The sequence below is a fragment of the Drosophila ananassae genome, chromosome 3L (assembly GCF_017639315.1).
Source record: "Drosophila ananassae strain 14024-0371.13 chromosome 3L, ASM1763931v2, whole genome shotgun sequence".
NCBI lineage: Eukaryota > Metazoa > Arthropoda > Insecta > Diptera > Drosophilidae > Drosophila > Drosophila ananassae.
In genome coordinates this window covers 7,019,408-7,034,160 of record NC_057929.1, presented here as the reverse complement: position 1 = coordinate 7,034,160, position 14,753 = coordinate 7,019,408, and the positions used below count along the sequence as shown (strand labels likewise).

The window sequence follows — 14,753 nt, the reverse complement described above, 5'->3', positions numbered from 1 at the left end:
ACACAACTATTTTCAATGAATGACAAACCGTTGTAAAAACCTATATAATTAAGCGATGTTTAGCGACCAATCTACATAAAAGCAATATATATTTTTCAGTGTCCTTACAGTTCTATATTTCTTAAAAATAGTGAATAATTTATTTATTTTATATTAAGATGTTTAGTAGACAACTCGGTAATGCTTAACAATTTAATTAAACCGAACTACCTTTATTATATCACTCAATTCTTTACACAGCACTGTTACGCCACAAAAGCAGAAAAATGCATTTTTCAACACTTCTGATTTTAACAACAACTGAAATAAACACATAAAAAACAATACTTTGCACATCAAATTGAAAACAATGAGCTCAAATCACCGCCCACTTGATGAATCGGACATTTTACTCATCCACACTATACGCGACACGCCGTCGCTCTACGACCCGCAGCTCCCGTCCTTCCGGCTTTCGCAGCGCAAGGAGGAGGACTGGGCGAGGGTGGCCGATGTGCTTAACATCTCTATAATGGATGCCCGGCGTCGTTGGACTTGCCTGCGGGACCGATACTCGCGGGAGCTGAAGCAAAAGCGCCTTCACCCAAGTGGCGAGTTTGGACACAATGACTTTTTTCGGAAGATGGATTTCCTGCGGTCCTTCGTGCGGAAGCGACGTGAGAGGCGAGGGCGAGATAGAGAACGTGACATAAAAGTAAAGAACACCCGGGGGCGGCGGGTTTGGATATCATCAGTTGGTCTGCCTTTGGAAAATGATGCAATAATCGAAGAGCCGAGCTCCCATGAGTTCGAGGAGGAGCAGCACTATGACGCCAAACTGGAAGTCCAAACAACACAGTCTGAGACGTACTCTGTGCTCGTAGAAGCGGATGAGGGCCAAGAGGCTGACCAGGAAAGTTTCAAGGAATTCCTTGATCCGGAATCTGAGCACAAGACTATGGAGTCCCACACTGTCGTTTTACACCCTGAGACAACACCTTTGAAAGGGCCTTCACCTGCGGTTGAAGGGGTCGATTCTGCTCATGGCGATTTAAACTACGTAGTGTGCATGCCAAACGTGAATCAGGAAAGAAAGCAGTTCACCACTGAATCAGTTACTCCTGTAGCTTCGACGTCAGTCCAGAGTTGCTCGGAAACTGAAGACGACTTCTTTTGCAAGTCTATTGCAGCCTATCTGCGGCAGTTGTCGCGCGTTCACAAGATCAAGGCCAAGGTGGAAATGTACCAAATCCTGGAGAAGTACATACTTCTGGAAGAGAGTGGGAGGGCGGGGTCAGGCTGAACAGGTGGCTACGCAAATGCATGTGTAGCTGCTTGTGTATATAGTTTTTAACGTAGTTTTTAATGCAGTACAAATATACAAAGTGACAAAAATCTGTAGCTAAGTCTATGAAAAGCGTGCCCTGAATCCTAGCAAAAGTCCTCGTTGATGATGTCGGCATTGACCGCTAGCCCGCGCTCCTTAAGCGCCTTTGATACCAGACGGTGCTTCTCCTGACGTTGCTCCTGCTCGCGACGCTGGGCGTCGAGTATCTCGTCGACCGATATTTCCTTCAGCGGCAGCTTCTGCTCCTTTTCACGATCCTGTTGGGAAAAAGCGAATTAGGCTGCTTCAAAATGACGAGATTCACCTACAATTTCGCCAAGCAGCACCACATTTTCGCCACGGATGATGAACACTCCCCGTGGAATGTCGCCGTACTCGTTTCCCACGTGTATTCTCTCAATGGTGCGCTGCAGCACCAGGTTGGCAAACTGATCCACGGAGCGCAAGTACCCTATAAGAGTCCGACCGTCTCGTAGGAGCACCATAAGTTTCTCTGTAAGTGACCGGCTTGAAACTTGTTTCTTTTAGAAAATGATGGAGGTACTCACTATCGACCTCTTCTAGGAGGTGAGCTGTGCCTGCCAGGGGGTTTAGATCGTCCATGGAAATGTTATGATGGTGTCTATGTGATTAAATGCTAATTTTCCCAAAATAATGGTAAAGTGTTTAAAAACTAATTCTACTCGATAACGATAGGAATGTTCAGTGTTGCCAACGTAACTTCCGATACATATGTACATTTTATTATAGTTATTTTTTCTTAAATTTATATTGTAATTTATTTTATTTATTAAACTTTTCATAATTAAGCTGAGAAAATAAAACAAATCTTAAAAAAACCAAAAATCTGTTACCCTCTTCAATATATATAACTGGCTTTACTCATCCCTATGAAAGTCGATATATTTTTGTTTACATTTAATGCCGGCATGCGGACGCTGTGAGAAGAATTAAGAAATTCGCACTCACCTCTTATTAGAATCAAAATGAAGTAAGTAATCAAATTATTTAAATCTCTAGATATACTCATCGAAAATCTACAGGCTCAGCGTAGACGGCCTTCTCGTCTACTTTCCATACGAGTACATCTACCCGGAGCAGTATGCGTATATGCTCGAGTTGAAGCGAAGCCTGGACGCTAAGGGCCACTGTCTACTGGAAATGCCCTCAGGCACGGGGAAGACGGCCACGCTGCTCTCCCTCATTGTAGCCTACATGGTGGAGTACCCGGAAACGGTGCGAAAACTTATTTACTGCTCGCGCACAGTGCCGGAGATCGAGAAGGTTATAGCGGAGTTGCAAAATCTAATGGCTTACTACGAGCGAAATTGTCCGAATCCACCACCCTTTACTGGCCTGGTACTCAGTTCGCGCAAAAACATGTGCATCCACCCGGAGGTCAGCAAAGAACGTGAGGGCAAGGCTGTGGATGGCAAGTGCTACGGACTCACGGCAAGCTACATACGGGACCGGCATGAGATGGATTCTGAGACCCCTATATGTAAGGATCTTGGTACTTGAGTTGTTCTGTCATAACAAGGTTATTTGTTTTTAGGTCAGTATTATGAAGGCTTTACTCTTGAGGGAAAGGAGTCCACCTTGCCCGTGGGGGTATACAGCATTGACGATCTCAAGGAATACGGGCGCTCTCGCAACTGGTGCCCTTACTTCCTTGCCCGCTATGCTGTGAGTAGCTATTCTTTATTTTGGTAGTAAGAGCAAAGTTCAGTGACTAGATATTGGCTATTTTCTGTAGATCGCCCATGCCCACATCGTTGTATACAGTTACCACTACCTTTTGGATCCAAAGATAGCCCAGGTAGTATCTAAAGAGATGACTCGCGAGTCTTGCGTTGTTTTCGATGAGGCCCACAACATCGACAACGTCTGCATCGACTCCATGAGCGTGAAGATCAACAGGAGAACTGTGGAGCGAAGCACAAACGCTCTTAATCAGCTGACCAAACTCGTACAGGAGTAAGATTCGCCAGAAAAGTGGCTAGTTCGATATCACAGTCTTTCTTTTGCAGTATCCGTGAAGAAGACACCAATCGGCTGAATGAGGAGTACCAGCGCATGGTCCAGGGTTTAAAAGATGCCAGCGTACAGCGCGAAACGGACATGATTCTGGCCAATCCCGTGCTTCCTAACGATGTTCTTACCGAAGTGGTGCCGGGAAATATTAGAAACGCTGATCACTTTCTTAGCTTTCTACGCCGGTTCATCGAGTACATTAAGACGCGACTGCGTGTTCATCATGTAGTGCAGGAATCGCCGGCTGGATTCCTCAAGGACATATCTTCCAAAATCTGCATTGAACGAAAACCACTGCGTTTTTGTGCAGAACGATTATCGAGCTTGCTACGCACCCTAGAGATCAGTGACATGACCGAGTATGGAGCTCTCACATTGGTGAGTATATTCTTGGTTAACAAAGTCATCTTAATTTCATTATTTTTTTTTTAAGATCACACATTTTGCCACACTAGTGTCCACGTACACAAAAGGCTTTACCATAATCATAGATCTGGATGACAAGACACCCACTGTATCAAATCCGATTTTGCACTTTAGTTGCTTGGACTCTTCGATTGCCATGGCGCCTGTTTTTTCGAGGTTCCAGACTGTGGTAATCACCTCGGGTACCCTGTCGCCCATGGATATGTACCCGAAAATCTTAGACTTTGATCCCGTAGTCATGAGCAGCTTTACCATGACTCTTGCTCGGCCTTGCCTTCTTCCAATGGTATAAGCTATACTTTTCATTCCCAGTCATATCTAAAATGATTTCTTTTTGATAGATTGTGTCCAAAGGCAACGATCAAGTGACAATTTCCTCAAAGTTTGAGACCCGAGAAGATACTGCAGTCATTCGCAACTACGGGCAGCTGCTGGTGGAAGTGGCCAAAACAGTGCCAGACGGCATCGTGTGCTTCTTCACATCCTACCTTTATCTTGAGTCTGTGGTGGCTTCCTGGTACGACCAGGGCATCGTTGACACATTGCTGCGCTACAAGCTACTGTTCATTGAGACCCAGGACAATGCCGAGACAAGCTACGCCCTCATGAACTATGTTAAGGTGAGATAAGAGCAAAAAGTAATGCAGTAAGTTGACATATATAACTGCTATGGCTTCTCTAAAAGTGTGCTTGACACTGCTACCTTGCTCTCGTTTTTGAATACCCTTGTGAAGAGGGTAGTGGTTACAAAATCGTGTATGTTACACACAACGAAATTCTACTAACTAACCTATGCCACTTCTCAAAGGGTGTTCGCCGATTGAGTTAAAAATGAACTGCCTAAATTGCTCTCATTTCGACTTGCAGGCTTGCGATTGTGGTCGCGGTGCAGTATTGTTGGCTGTGGCGCGTGGCAAGGTCTCGGAGGGTGTGGATTTCGACCATCATTATGGTCGCGCGGTGCTCATGTTCGGCATCCCCTACGTGTACACGCAGTCCCGCATTCTCAAGGCCCGACTGGACTACTTGCGCGATCAGTTTCAGATACGTGAGAACGACTTTCTCACCTTTGATGCGATGCGCCATGCAGCCCAGTGCGTGGGTCGAGCGCTGCGCGGAAAAACTGACTACGGTATCATGATATTCGCGGATAAGCGTTTCTCGCGCCAGGACAAGCGCTCCCGTCTTCCCAAGTGGATCCAGGAACACCTCGTCGACAGCTTCTGCAATTTGAGTACAGAGGAGGCCGTCCAGCTGGCCCGCCGCTGGTTGAGGCGCATGGCGCAACCCTTCACTCGAGAAGATCAGTTGGGTATCTCCCTGCTAACGCTGTCCCAGCTGGAGAACATGGAACAGGAGAAGCTGGAGAGGCAGGCACAAGGAAAGCAGGGCGTGGGTGGCGAGGTGCAGGAGCTGTAAGCTAACCGGATCTTTGTCCGACTCCTTCCGGGAATAATTCAAGTTGCTGAGCGTCAGCTAATGGCATTGAATGTCATTAAAAAAGCGGAGCACAACGTCGATGCTGGAAAATTTAAAAGTTAAATCGTTTGGGCTGCCATGCAAATCGGACGTAAATGTCCAATTAATGGCTAATTAATATTATTTATAATTTCGCAGGCATGACTAACTGATCGCTCAAGGCAGCGAAAGGGCGCAAGCGCAAGAGCAGAGTCAGCCAGCTTGCTGTTGAAAATATAAACGTATTGGTTAAGCCGCGATTTAATAATTTAGCTTTGTAAACTATTATGGTTTCTATTGCAATTAGTATGTAGTTACACTTTAAGTTTAAATTGAGTTGAGAAAATAGAATGTCCTATTTTGATTTGTATTTGTTTTTCATGGGTCTATAGTGTCGCGTCGTAATCCATTTAATTAACTGAAATTATTTATATTACAATTATGATTTACACGAGCAATTCACATTACTGATAGGGAATCGAATTGTAAATTAAATAATCTAGCAAAAAGTGATATGTTAATGGCTCCCGCCTTTGAATGTCCCGCCGCTATATATGTTTTTAGGGGCTCGCAATCAGCCGCCCAATGAACCGAGATGACCGAACAAATTTCTCTCGGCAAGGCTGATTTAGCCTGGAAATGGATGGGGCGGTGGAAATGCAACGCTATCGCCTCATAATTGGCAACGACCCGTTAATGATGCTGTCGCAGCCAGGTTATCAATTCGAAATTATTGCACCGGGGTCCGAAGCCAGGCGCCAACGCTTTCTTAATGGTCGTGTTTTGTTTCCCAGAATGTTTACTCTGCCAGCATGTTTTCAATAAATCTAAAATCGGAAACTTTTGGCCGTCAAACAGTGACTCGAAAGAAACAAAGAAGTTGCGAACAAAGTCGAAAATTATATACTCTTGAGGATATATTTTTCAGTAAAGAAATAACTATATATTTTTAAGATTGTACTGAAGGTTATTGAATTATCTTAAGACCTCTGAGAGCTATCAGTATCTCTAGGATGGTCTACCATTTCCACCTGTTTAAAGCTTGATACTTTTAATCTCAGATTCCTTGGGAATATATGGACTATATCATATCTGATCAGTACACTATATACTTTTTAAAATTGGAAATTACTTATTTTCGAAAATGTAATGATACTCCAAGCAAGGGTATCCAAAAAAACAGAGTCACTCCGATTCCGGTTTCCTGGAGTCCTCGCCTTTCTCGGAGCTCCAACCGCCGTAGAGCGTTCGAAGGGGTTGGGACGGGGCGGATTGGGGAAGCAAAAGCTTTGGAGCGGAGCCGAGAGCAATTACAGTTAGCGCCACCGCCACCGCCAGCCATCTAAGCGAGATATAACTCGCGGGCGTTCGGGCTCGCTCTCTCGGCAGAACTTCGGGTAGATGCTTAGGAAAGTGAAGCAGTTAAATCAAAAACCAACGCGCCACCACTCGAAACTGCCAGTTCGAAAATCTCAACGCGATCGAACGCTAGCCACACCAAATATATAATAATATATAACACATATCCTTAGTCCAGCAGCCGCCTAAAACAATTCAATATGAAGCCCCAAACTAGTGAACAAAATGGTAGTGCCCAGAACGGAGACCCTGCCGCAGATGCTGCTTCCGTTGCCACTGAAGCGGCTGCTACGATCCCCACGGGGGGAGCTGCCTGCACCACTGCCTCCGCGGATGTGGCGGTTGCCGGCGCCGTTGTTCCTGTCACGGGCGCCAAAAGCAGCCAGCAACTCAAACTGGAAATGCTCAACATGGAGCTGGCCAGCAACGGAAGCGGTGAGTGTCCATTCCAGGAAGAGTGATTGAGAACGGCATGGATTCCGGAATCTGTTAGCTGTTCCTGATACACAGTAGTACTGCACAGGTGCACAGGAAGTTTCTTTCTCATTAAGGTGTTTTAGAACTGAGCTTTCCTTTGGAATATATCTCTTTTCAAAGTCTGTCTCTTCTGTAATAAGTTTTCTACAATTTATAATTTGTTAAAAGTAATAGGGAACAATCACTTACAGAAACCAATTAAGCTTGAGAATGATTTTAGATAATTCCTATCCCATAAAAACCCCTATTTGACATTAATATTCCGAAAGAGTACTTCCAAGTCCGATACTAATGAGGAATGATGATTCATTTTAGAATGGAAATCTTAATATTATAGTCTTCTCCACTTAAGATTATTGTGGTCAACTTTAGAAGATAGAGTAGGTTTAAGGGCAGAGTATATACGAGATTACGAGAAATCCCCTTATATGCATTGCAATCTGGGCCATATATTGCATCACGCTGCCTGGCATAGATCGATTAAAAAATGAAATTCAATCAGATGCGCATAATGACCCGACTCTGATTTCCGGCGATGCTGGGCCGCATAAAATAATACCAGGCAGGGTCTCTCCGCACATAAGCCGCAGAATGCTAACTCGGATTTCTGGGGTATATCTATGCAAACCGCACATAGTGCCGGATAGTTGAGGAACGTACATAAATAAAGTGGTAGTACAGTATTAGGCGGTATGGCACTGGACTGGCCTGGTCTGGCCTGGCCTGGCCTGGACTGAGGCTGAGCTTATTGACATTGACATTGAAAGATTTGCTTGGCACTTGGCGGATCCGATACAATCCGATCAGATCGGTAGATCCAGCGAGAGCAGAGTGTGCTATGAGCATTAAACTCCTCAACTTGTCGTGGTGGTGGTCAGATATTTGGCCAGCGGTCTGGCAGGGGGAGTGGTGTAGGGTACACAGACCTGAACTACTTTTTTGAAGGTTAAAAAAGTGTTTAATTGCGAGTACCCACCAGCGCAGGCCAAACACGGCGCTCCACAACGGTTTCAATTCGTGGGCTTTGCCGTTGGCCATTTTTTTCTTCAAAGTTTCTTCGATTGCCCCGCAAATCATATTGCGCTTGTGTCGGTGACTAATAAGCCAAAGCCGCAGTACTTCACATTTGAGCGATTGCGGTCAATAAAAACGGACCGAGTGACGGCTGAGAGCCTCACGGGTGTTTCGCCTTTAATTGAGGCATTTAAAAAATTCTCCGGTCAAATACCAAGCGGTGGCGGTATCGGCATCGGTGGCAACCCTGCCACCACGGAGTCCCCGCTCGATGACATTCCGGATTCCGTAATGCGTAATTGTGTCTAGAGAGCGAAAGACAACACCTGCCCTATGAAAAATGTTAATAATGTCTTAATTATATTACTTTTCAACAGGTAGAACCAAAATACACAGACAATCTCTCTATTTATTCGATCTTTAATCTCAAAATACTATTTTTTGAAGAGTTTTAATTGAGGTAGTCCAAGTCTTGTTCTGACATTTCATATTTAAATGGAGGAAATGTGTTTAGGGAGATACCACTGTGCTGGAGACACTGCGTCATATGGATCAAAGTCTAAGCCATCTGCAGCTGGGCTTACTTTTATGTAAACTAACCCAGATCAAGCAATTTCCCATTGATTTATTCTTTTTCAAACAGTGCTTGATATTTTATATCTTTTACTGGAAATTCCAGAGCTCTAGAGTCTAGATCTTTAGAAAAATTATGTTTTTTAAAATGTTTTTTTTTTTAAATCCTCTTATAAATCTTACGAAGAAGAAACCTATCTCTCATCCAAAACATCACAGTTTGGGTTTCAATTCGTCAAGACATCAGACTACCCCAAACAAATTTACATGCTCTTCTTAAATCGGAATTGCATAAATGAATACAATTTCGATTTTAGGCAGACAATAATAATGAATTGAGAGAATTCGTCCAGCTGGAGGTTAGACAACTGCGCAGGAAACCTCAAAAGTTAGATTCTGTAGGGTTTCGGACAAAAGAAATAAGAGAAAAATAAGGTCCTTTTTGGGGTTCATGGGATCAGATTTATTTTCGATGCTCCCCAAAGTATTTTTATTTTTCTCGTAGGACGCCTTTGGGTAGCCAGTCCCTCACATAATGGTCTCCTCTTCCAGCATGTATTCGGTTAGATCGGCCTCTCCGGTTACAATAGTTACCGGCACACGATTCATCTGGGCGACCCGCTGACCTGGCCAGACCATCACGTCGCAGCAGTTGGTGAGAACCACTACGTTCGTGCTCGGCGTGGTGGTGCACATCAGATTGCCGGACTTTTCCTGGTCGCAACTGTTGAACTTGCGCCGGAAGCGGAACTTTACGGGCAGCGAGTTGCCCATCACGCTCTCCTCGTCGAAATACGGCGGTAGTGCTTTGTTGAACACCGGATTTGTCATTGCCGGCTTGGTGAGCTGTTCGGGGAAATAGTAATATGGAATTTTGTAACTTCTTTTGATAACTCAACTCACCTCCTCGAGCACCACTGAGGTTGGGAGCCGGCGGCAGGGATCGCAGTAATCCGGAGCCGTGGCACCCGCAGGCGTTTGACTTGCACACCCATCCGGCTTTGGCTCCGGTACGGCAGATCCTTGCAAGCTGCTCCGTTTCACGATATCGTCCTCTTTCTCTTTGCTGCGTCGCCTCACGGGGTCCTCGCCCCGTTCGATGCACTGTTGCAGGAATTCCTCCTCAATGTCGATCAGTCTCTTCACGGCGCAGTCTCGCTTCAGGAAATTCTTTATCACCGAGAGATCCCGGGGCACCGCACCAATGACATCGAAGTCATCGTTGCGCAATTTCAAGCGGTGCGCCATACTGCTGGAAGTGTAATCTAATCCGGGCGGGACTGGCCGAAAGCGACTGGCGAATTACTTAAATTTTGCGAAGCTAGCTCCGGATACTATCCGGACAGGCTGCGTTGCTTGATACGAATGCTGACGTCTGCCTCCAGGTCGAGTAGTTGTGGCGCCGGCTTTGAAGGATAAAGCAAACAACTGTAAGTGGGGCAGAGGAGCTGGTCATCCCACTTGAGGGTCCTGGCAATCCCTATTTTTGAAGGCTGCAGCGCAACAAGTACATGGGCCGCAGTTTGACAGCCACTGGATGAAAAACTGTAGGCCTGCGCTCGGCTTGGCTCCACTTCGCTCTATCTTGACCAATTATCTCCGAGCTGGGAGCTTGCTGGAGGGGGCGAGGTTAGGTGGAGCTTTCGAGCGCTCAAAGCTCGATGCGACAGGTTCTTATTGCCATCGCTGGCCACCCAGCGGAACAGTGGAACCCAACCACCCAGCGCGAAAAGTCAGACCACGACCAGCAGAAGTGAATAGAAATCAGAGCCACAGGGGCCAAGTCAAAAGATTGTTTGTGCGAACCCAACAAGTCAGAGCGAGCTGTGTTCGAGTGGCAAATACACTTAAGTGCTTTCCGCGATGAGCTTCACCCGTCAGCTGTCCGAGATGAGCGCCAGCGAGCTAAACGACGCCATAGACGACACCAACTTCCCGCAGGCACACATCCTGTCGCGTGGTCGCAACAACAGTGTCTGCTCAACAAGTAGCACCTCGGGCACCTCGTCTCTGGCGGACAGGGCCCAGACCCAGCCGCAGCCGGAGGATGCCGCTGAGCTTCCCGCCACTCCTGCCGAGGAGGTGGCTCCTTCTACTCCAGCTACTCCTGCTACGGGCAATCAGCGTCCACGCCTCATCCTGAAGATGAACGGCAGCAGTCCGGATAGTGATGGTACACAACCGAAAACACCAATGACACCGCGTACATCGACAACGCCAGGTAGCCCAGAGATGTAGAGATCTGGGGATTCAGGAGCAGTCAGTGGGTAAAAGAGGAGGGTGGGGGGCAGAAAACTCTTTCCGCCGATAAGATGGCCGATTCCGCCGCCTATCAGTGAAATTTTGTTATGGTTCAGGGGGTCAAAGATGCGTTTCCATTTAGACAGTCAGTTCGAATCACAACCACACTCAACCACCGGAGGGCAATGCCTCCCTATCGCTCCAACTAGCACCGATAATAGTTTTAATGTATTCCATTCTATTCTGTTCTGTAGGCCATGAGAAGTGTACGTTCCACCACGACCTGGAGTTGGATCACAAGCCACCGACTCGGGAAGCACTACTGCCGGACATGGCCCGCTCCTACCGCCTGCTGTTGGGCGGTCTAGGCGAGAATCCCGACCGTCAAGGACTCATCAAGACACCGGAGAGGGCAGCCAAGGCCATGCTGTTTTTCACCAAGGGCTACGACCAGAGTCTGGAGGGTAAGCACTTCTCTTTTCCAGCAATTAGCACCAGGTCACTGATCGATGGTGTTGCTCATCCAGCCGTTTGAGTTTGGGTTTCCCCAATGCGGCAAGTGAAACTAGTTCCCCGGGACGTGATTCATAGAGCACTTTGTGTTTATCGGGGGTTCCTGAGACTGCATTAGTCTAATTGCCCAAAAATGTGCCATATACTAGGTATATAGTTATGTAGTATATTATTAAATAGATTCCTTTATAGGGAATTCTAATCATAACCATTTCTTTTTAAGAAGGTTCTGCTAACCAGTTAATATTAGAATAGATAGAAGTTAAAGATACAATTTTTGAAGTACTATAATTTTCTCAGAGTGTAGATAGCGAGTGCCTAGTTAGTCCCAATTATTTGGCCTGCATTTTCTCTGCCAACGATTGCAATCGCATTTGAACTTGTCATGTAATCAATGCGGGCCATTTGAAATACAAAACAGCATCGCGAATATGCGGCAAATAACCAACCAGCCAACACAACCGGTTCTTGTCCGAGAAATCAGGTTCTACAGTTTGTCAAATAAAATCGCATGTAAATTTAAGATCGACCACAACAACCGACGCAAGTGTTGATGAAAGTGAATAGCCTTCGAAAAATAGAATGGCTTTGGATTGTGTTTAACCCAAAAGCGAGGAGAGCTCAAGACGTCACCTCTAATCAGCATGACTCGCCAATTTGGCATTGGGGGAACATGTTAGAACCACAAGTTGCGAGGAAATGGTCCGGAGCTTTCCGGGCTGTACATTAAAATTGGAAGAGTGAGAAAGAGTGGGTGGTTGAATGGGGTGGATGTGTGGAGTGACTTTAAGCCAGGCTACCATCTTAAGAGCAATCACATTTAAAGCGAGGGCGGTGAAAGCTCGCACTCCCGCTCCTTGACCGCCCCCCACCAGTCACACATGCTTTAACTTAACATTCAGTTATGCAGCAAATAAATCTAACAATCTAACGAATGCGCGCCATAAATCACAAGCAGATACGGGGTTTAAGTGACTTTGTTTCTGTTGGGCATTCGTCAGCAGCGAAAACAACGACTCCGTGGCGCAACGGTAGCGCGTCCGACTCCAGATCGGAAGGTTGCGTGTTCAAATCACGTCGGGGTCAAGTCTAGACAACTTTTTTGTTTTTAATATATTATTTATTTAATTTATAATTACATATATATTTTTTTAGATGTCCTTAACGGCGCTGTCTTTGACGAGGATCACGATGAAATGGTCGTTGTAAAAGACATTGAAATGTTTTCCATGTGCGAGCACCACTTGGTGCCTTTCTATGGCAAGGTCTCGATCGGCTATTTGCCGTGCAACAAGATTCTAGGACTCAGTAAACTGGCACGGTAAGATTAAAAATGTTTAAAATATTATCAAGTTGCTTAAAAAACGATTATTTTCTTATAGAATTGTGGAAATCTTTTCACGCCGACTACAAGTTCAGGAGCGTTTGACAAAACAGATAGCAGTGGCAGTAACTCAAGCTGTGCAGCCGGCGGGAGTGGCTGTCGTTGTTGAAGGAGTGTAAGTATAAATTAAAATAACTTTTAATTTAAAAAATTAAAGAAATAAAGTAAAAAAAGTGGTTTGCATCGGCCGGGAATCGAACCCGGGCCGCCCGCGTGGCAGGCGAGCATTCTACCACTGAACCACCGATGCTTGTGGGAGAAGATCACTCAAGGCCATACAACCACATGCAACATATATATCATATATATGTATAATATAAAAAATATCAGCTTTAATATAATATCCACACTTATTAGCCATAATTTTTAACATAATTAAATTCTTTACAGACATATGTGCATGGTGATGCGCGGAGTTCAAAAAATCAACAGCAAAACTGTAACCTCAACCATGCTGGGAGTGTTCCGGGACGATCCTAAGACCCGCGAGGAGTTCCTCAACTTAGTCAATAGCAAATAGGATGGACGCCTAGGATCGAATGAACATATAGAGCCAACTAAACCCTTATTTTTGGAGGCGCATATACAAACAAAAACCGAATTGAAATGAAATGAAGGGTCCAATAGATTATGTGTTTTTAGAATTGATTTTCTTTAGTTAGGGCAATTTTTGCAGCCATTTTCCATGTTGATTTTTATGAAAATTGTTAAAAAATTCTGTTAGCATATTCATGTTTACATAGAAGCGAGTAAAGAATAGGGATGCGACGAGGAAGTGAATTGAATTTGGGTGTTGGGTAGTTTTATTTTCAATTTTATATACATTTTATGGCACTTAACGAAAGTTCTGCAACTTTTACGAGAATTCGAGAAATGCATTGTGCAATAAGGGAACAACTGATAATAAATCAAAGCAAACCGATTAGGGAATTTACAACATAGATAACTACGTAAAATTAATCGAATATATACAGAAACTATATCTACCTATATTCATGTACCTACACTGCGTACAAGATACATACTTATATAAATATTTAAATTGATATTAAATCCAATCCCGGCCCAGCCCGACTGGGTAAGACAGACGATTTTAAATGTTGAATTTGATGTATGCTTAATAAGTTAATGTTGTTGCTTGTAGTAAACCGAAATTGCTTATAAATTAAAAAATAAATTATGTATTTAAATATTGTTGAAAATACTTGTTTTAATCAAAAATACTTCAATATAGGTTCCAGAAATTCAAAAAAATTTGATTCGAATGACCCCGACGTGATTTGAACACGCAACCTTCCGATCTGGAGTCGGACGCGCTACCGTTGCGCCACGGAGTCCAGTTGAGGGGAGGGTCCCCATAGCCCGGATTGGCCCCCCTACAACAGGTTGTTGCCACATTTTGGGGCTACAGACATTAATAGCAAAATATTCGGGCTCCATCTAAAAGCATCGGTGGTTCAGTGGTAGAATGCTCGCCTGCCACGCGGGCGGCCCGGGTTCGATTCCCGGCCGATGCAAAATAATTTTTTTTTGTTCAGTTTAATTTTTTATGTATTTAATAATAAAAAATTTTATAATAATAGTATTCAACCAACTGTTTTTAAATAAACAAAATTTTGTAGTGTTACATTTAAAATGCATTTTATTGAAGCCAATTTCGGAAAATTTATTCAATCCTCTGCCAAAGTAATTCTTTGACCGCCAAATCTTTAGATTACATTTTTAAGAGTTAAAGTTAAGTTAATTTTAATAAAAAACTGTTTTATAATTACAAATATGTCAAAAAAAAAAGAAAGTTACTTCTTGACCCCGACGTGATTTGAACACGCAACCTTCCGATCTGGAGTCGGACGCGCTACCGTTGCGCCACGGAGTCTGTTGGTTACAGCCTTCCATATTTCTTTATAGATACACACTCACATTAGCGCCACCTAGTGGTGGCATTTT

General features: G+C 44.6%; 5 protein-coding genes and 5 non-coding genes across 12 annotated transcripts; 5 read left to right on the top strand and 5 right to left on the bottom strand.

Annotated features, from left to right (window-relative positions):
* Positions 1 to 349: 349 nt before the first annotated feature.
* Positions 350 to 1,374, top strand: LOC6494798. The gene has a single exon (XM_001959609.4). It carries the CDS (start codon positions 350 to 352, stop codon positions 1,280 to 1,282), a length of 933 nt encoding a protein of 310 aa, XP_001959645.3. The 3' UTR covers positions 1,283 to 1,374.
* LOC6495815 (U6 snRNA-associated Sm-like protein LSm1) lies at positions 1,324 to 2,048 on the bottom strand. The gene is made up of 3 exons (XM_001959608.4): positions 1,876 to 2,048; positions 1,636 to 1,820; positions 1,324 to 1,584 (listed from the first exon to the last, which is right to left on the bottom strand). The coding sequence occupies exons 1-3, from the start codon at positions 1,928 to 1,930 to the stop codon at positions 1,411 to 1,413; spliced, it is 414 nt and encodes a 137-aa protein (XP_001959644.1). The 5' UTR covers positions 1,931 to 2,048; the 3' UTR covers positions 1,324 to 1,410.
* Positions 2,049 to 2,168: 120 nt separating this feature from the next.
* LOC6494799 (general transcription and DNA repair factor IIH helicase subunit XPD) lies at positions 2,169 to 5,609 on the top strand. Its single transcript, XM_001959607.4, has 8 exons — positions 2,169 to 2,318; positions 2,371 to 2,828; positions 2,883 to 3,013; positions 3,084 to 3,304; positions 3,358 to 3,739; positions 3,795 to 4,073; positions 4,129 to 4,407; positions 4,655 to 5,609. Exons 1-8 carry the CDS (start codon positions 2,314 to 2,316, stop codon positions 5,204 to 5,206), a joined length of 2,307 nt encoding a protein of 768 aa, XP_001959643.2. The 5' UTR covers positions 2,169 to 2,313; the 3' UTR covers positions 5,207 to 5,609.
* Positions 5,610 to 6,644: 1,035 nt separating this feature from the next.
* LOC6494800 (GTP cyclohydrolase 1) lies at positions 6,645 to 14,008 on the top strand. Of its 3 annotated transcripts, none has more exons than XM_001959605.4 (5): positions 6,645 to 7,039; positions 11,164 to 11,373; positions 12,578 to 12,743; positions 12,805 to 12,921; positions 13,197 to 14,008. In XM_001959605.4, exons 1-5 carry the CDS (start codon positions 6,805 to 6,807, stop codon positions 13,324 to 13,326), a joined length of 858 nt encoding a protein of 285 aa, XP_001959641.1. In that variant the 5' UTR covers positions 6,645 to 6,804; the 3' UTR covers positions 13,327 to 14,008. The 3 variants fall into 3 exon arrangements, with proteins under 3 accessions (XP_001959641.1, XP_014762989.1, XP_014762988.1); XM_014907503.3 differs by lacking the exon at positions 6,645 to 7,039 and adding an exon at positions 10,367 to 10,841; XM_014907502.3 differs by lacking the exon at positions 6,645 to 7,039 and adding an exon at positions 10,367 to 10,889.
* On the bottom strand, positions 9,108 to 10,055 carry LOC6495814. Its single transcript, XM_001959606.4, has 2 exons — positions 9,572 to 10,055; positions 9,108 to 9,514 (listed from the first exon to the last, which is right to left on the bottom strand). The coding sequence occupies exons 1-2, from the start codon at positions 9,914 to 9,916 to the stop codon at positions 9,197 to 9,199; spliced, it is 663 nt and encodes a 220-aa protein (XP_001959642.1). The 5' UTR covers positions 9,917 to 10,055; the 3' UTR covers positions 9,108 to 9,196.
* Trnaw-cca lies at positions 12,437 to 12,508 on the top strand. The gene has a single exon. It is a non-coding gene; the product is annotated as a tRNA-Trp (tRNA).
* Positions 12,986 to 13,056, bottom strand: Trnag-gcc. The gene has a single exon. It is a non-coding gene; the product is annotated as a tRNA-Gly (tRNA).
* A 63-nt stretch (positions 14,009 to 14,071) lies between the features above and the next one.
* Trnaw-cca lies at positions 14,072 to 14,143 on the bottom strand. Its single transcript has one exon. It is a non-coding gene; the product is annotated as a tRNA-Trp (tRNA).
* Positions 14,144 to 14,252: 109 nt separating this feature from the next.
* On the top strand, positions 14,253 to 14,323 carry Trnag-gcc. Its single transcript has one exon. It is a non-coding gene; the product is annotated as a tRNA-Gly (tRNA).
* A 287-nt stretch (positions 14,324 to 14,610) lies between these two features.
* Positions 14,611 to 14,682, bottom strand: Trnaw-cca. The gene has a single exon. It is a non-coding gene; the product is annotated as a tRNA-Trp (tRNA).
* Positions 14,683 to 14,753: the final 71 nt, after the last annotated feature.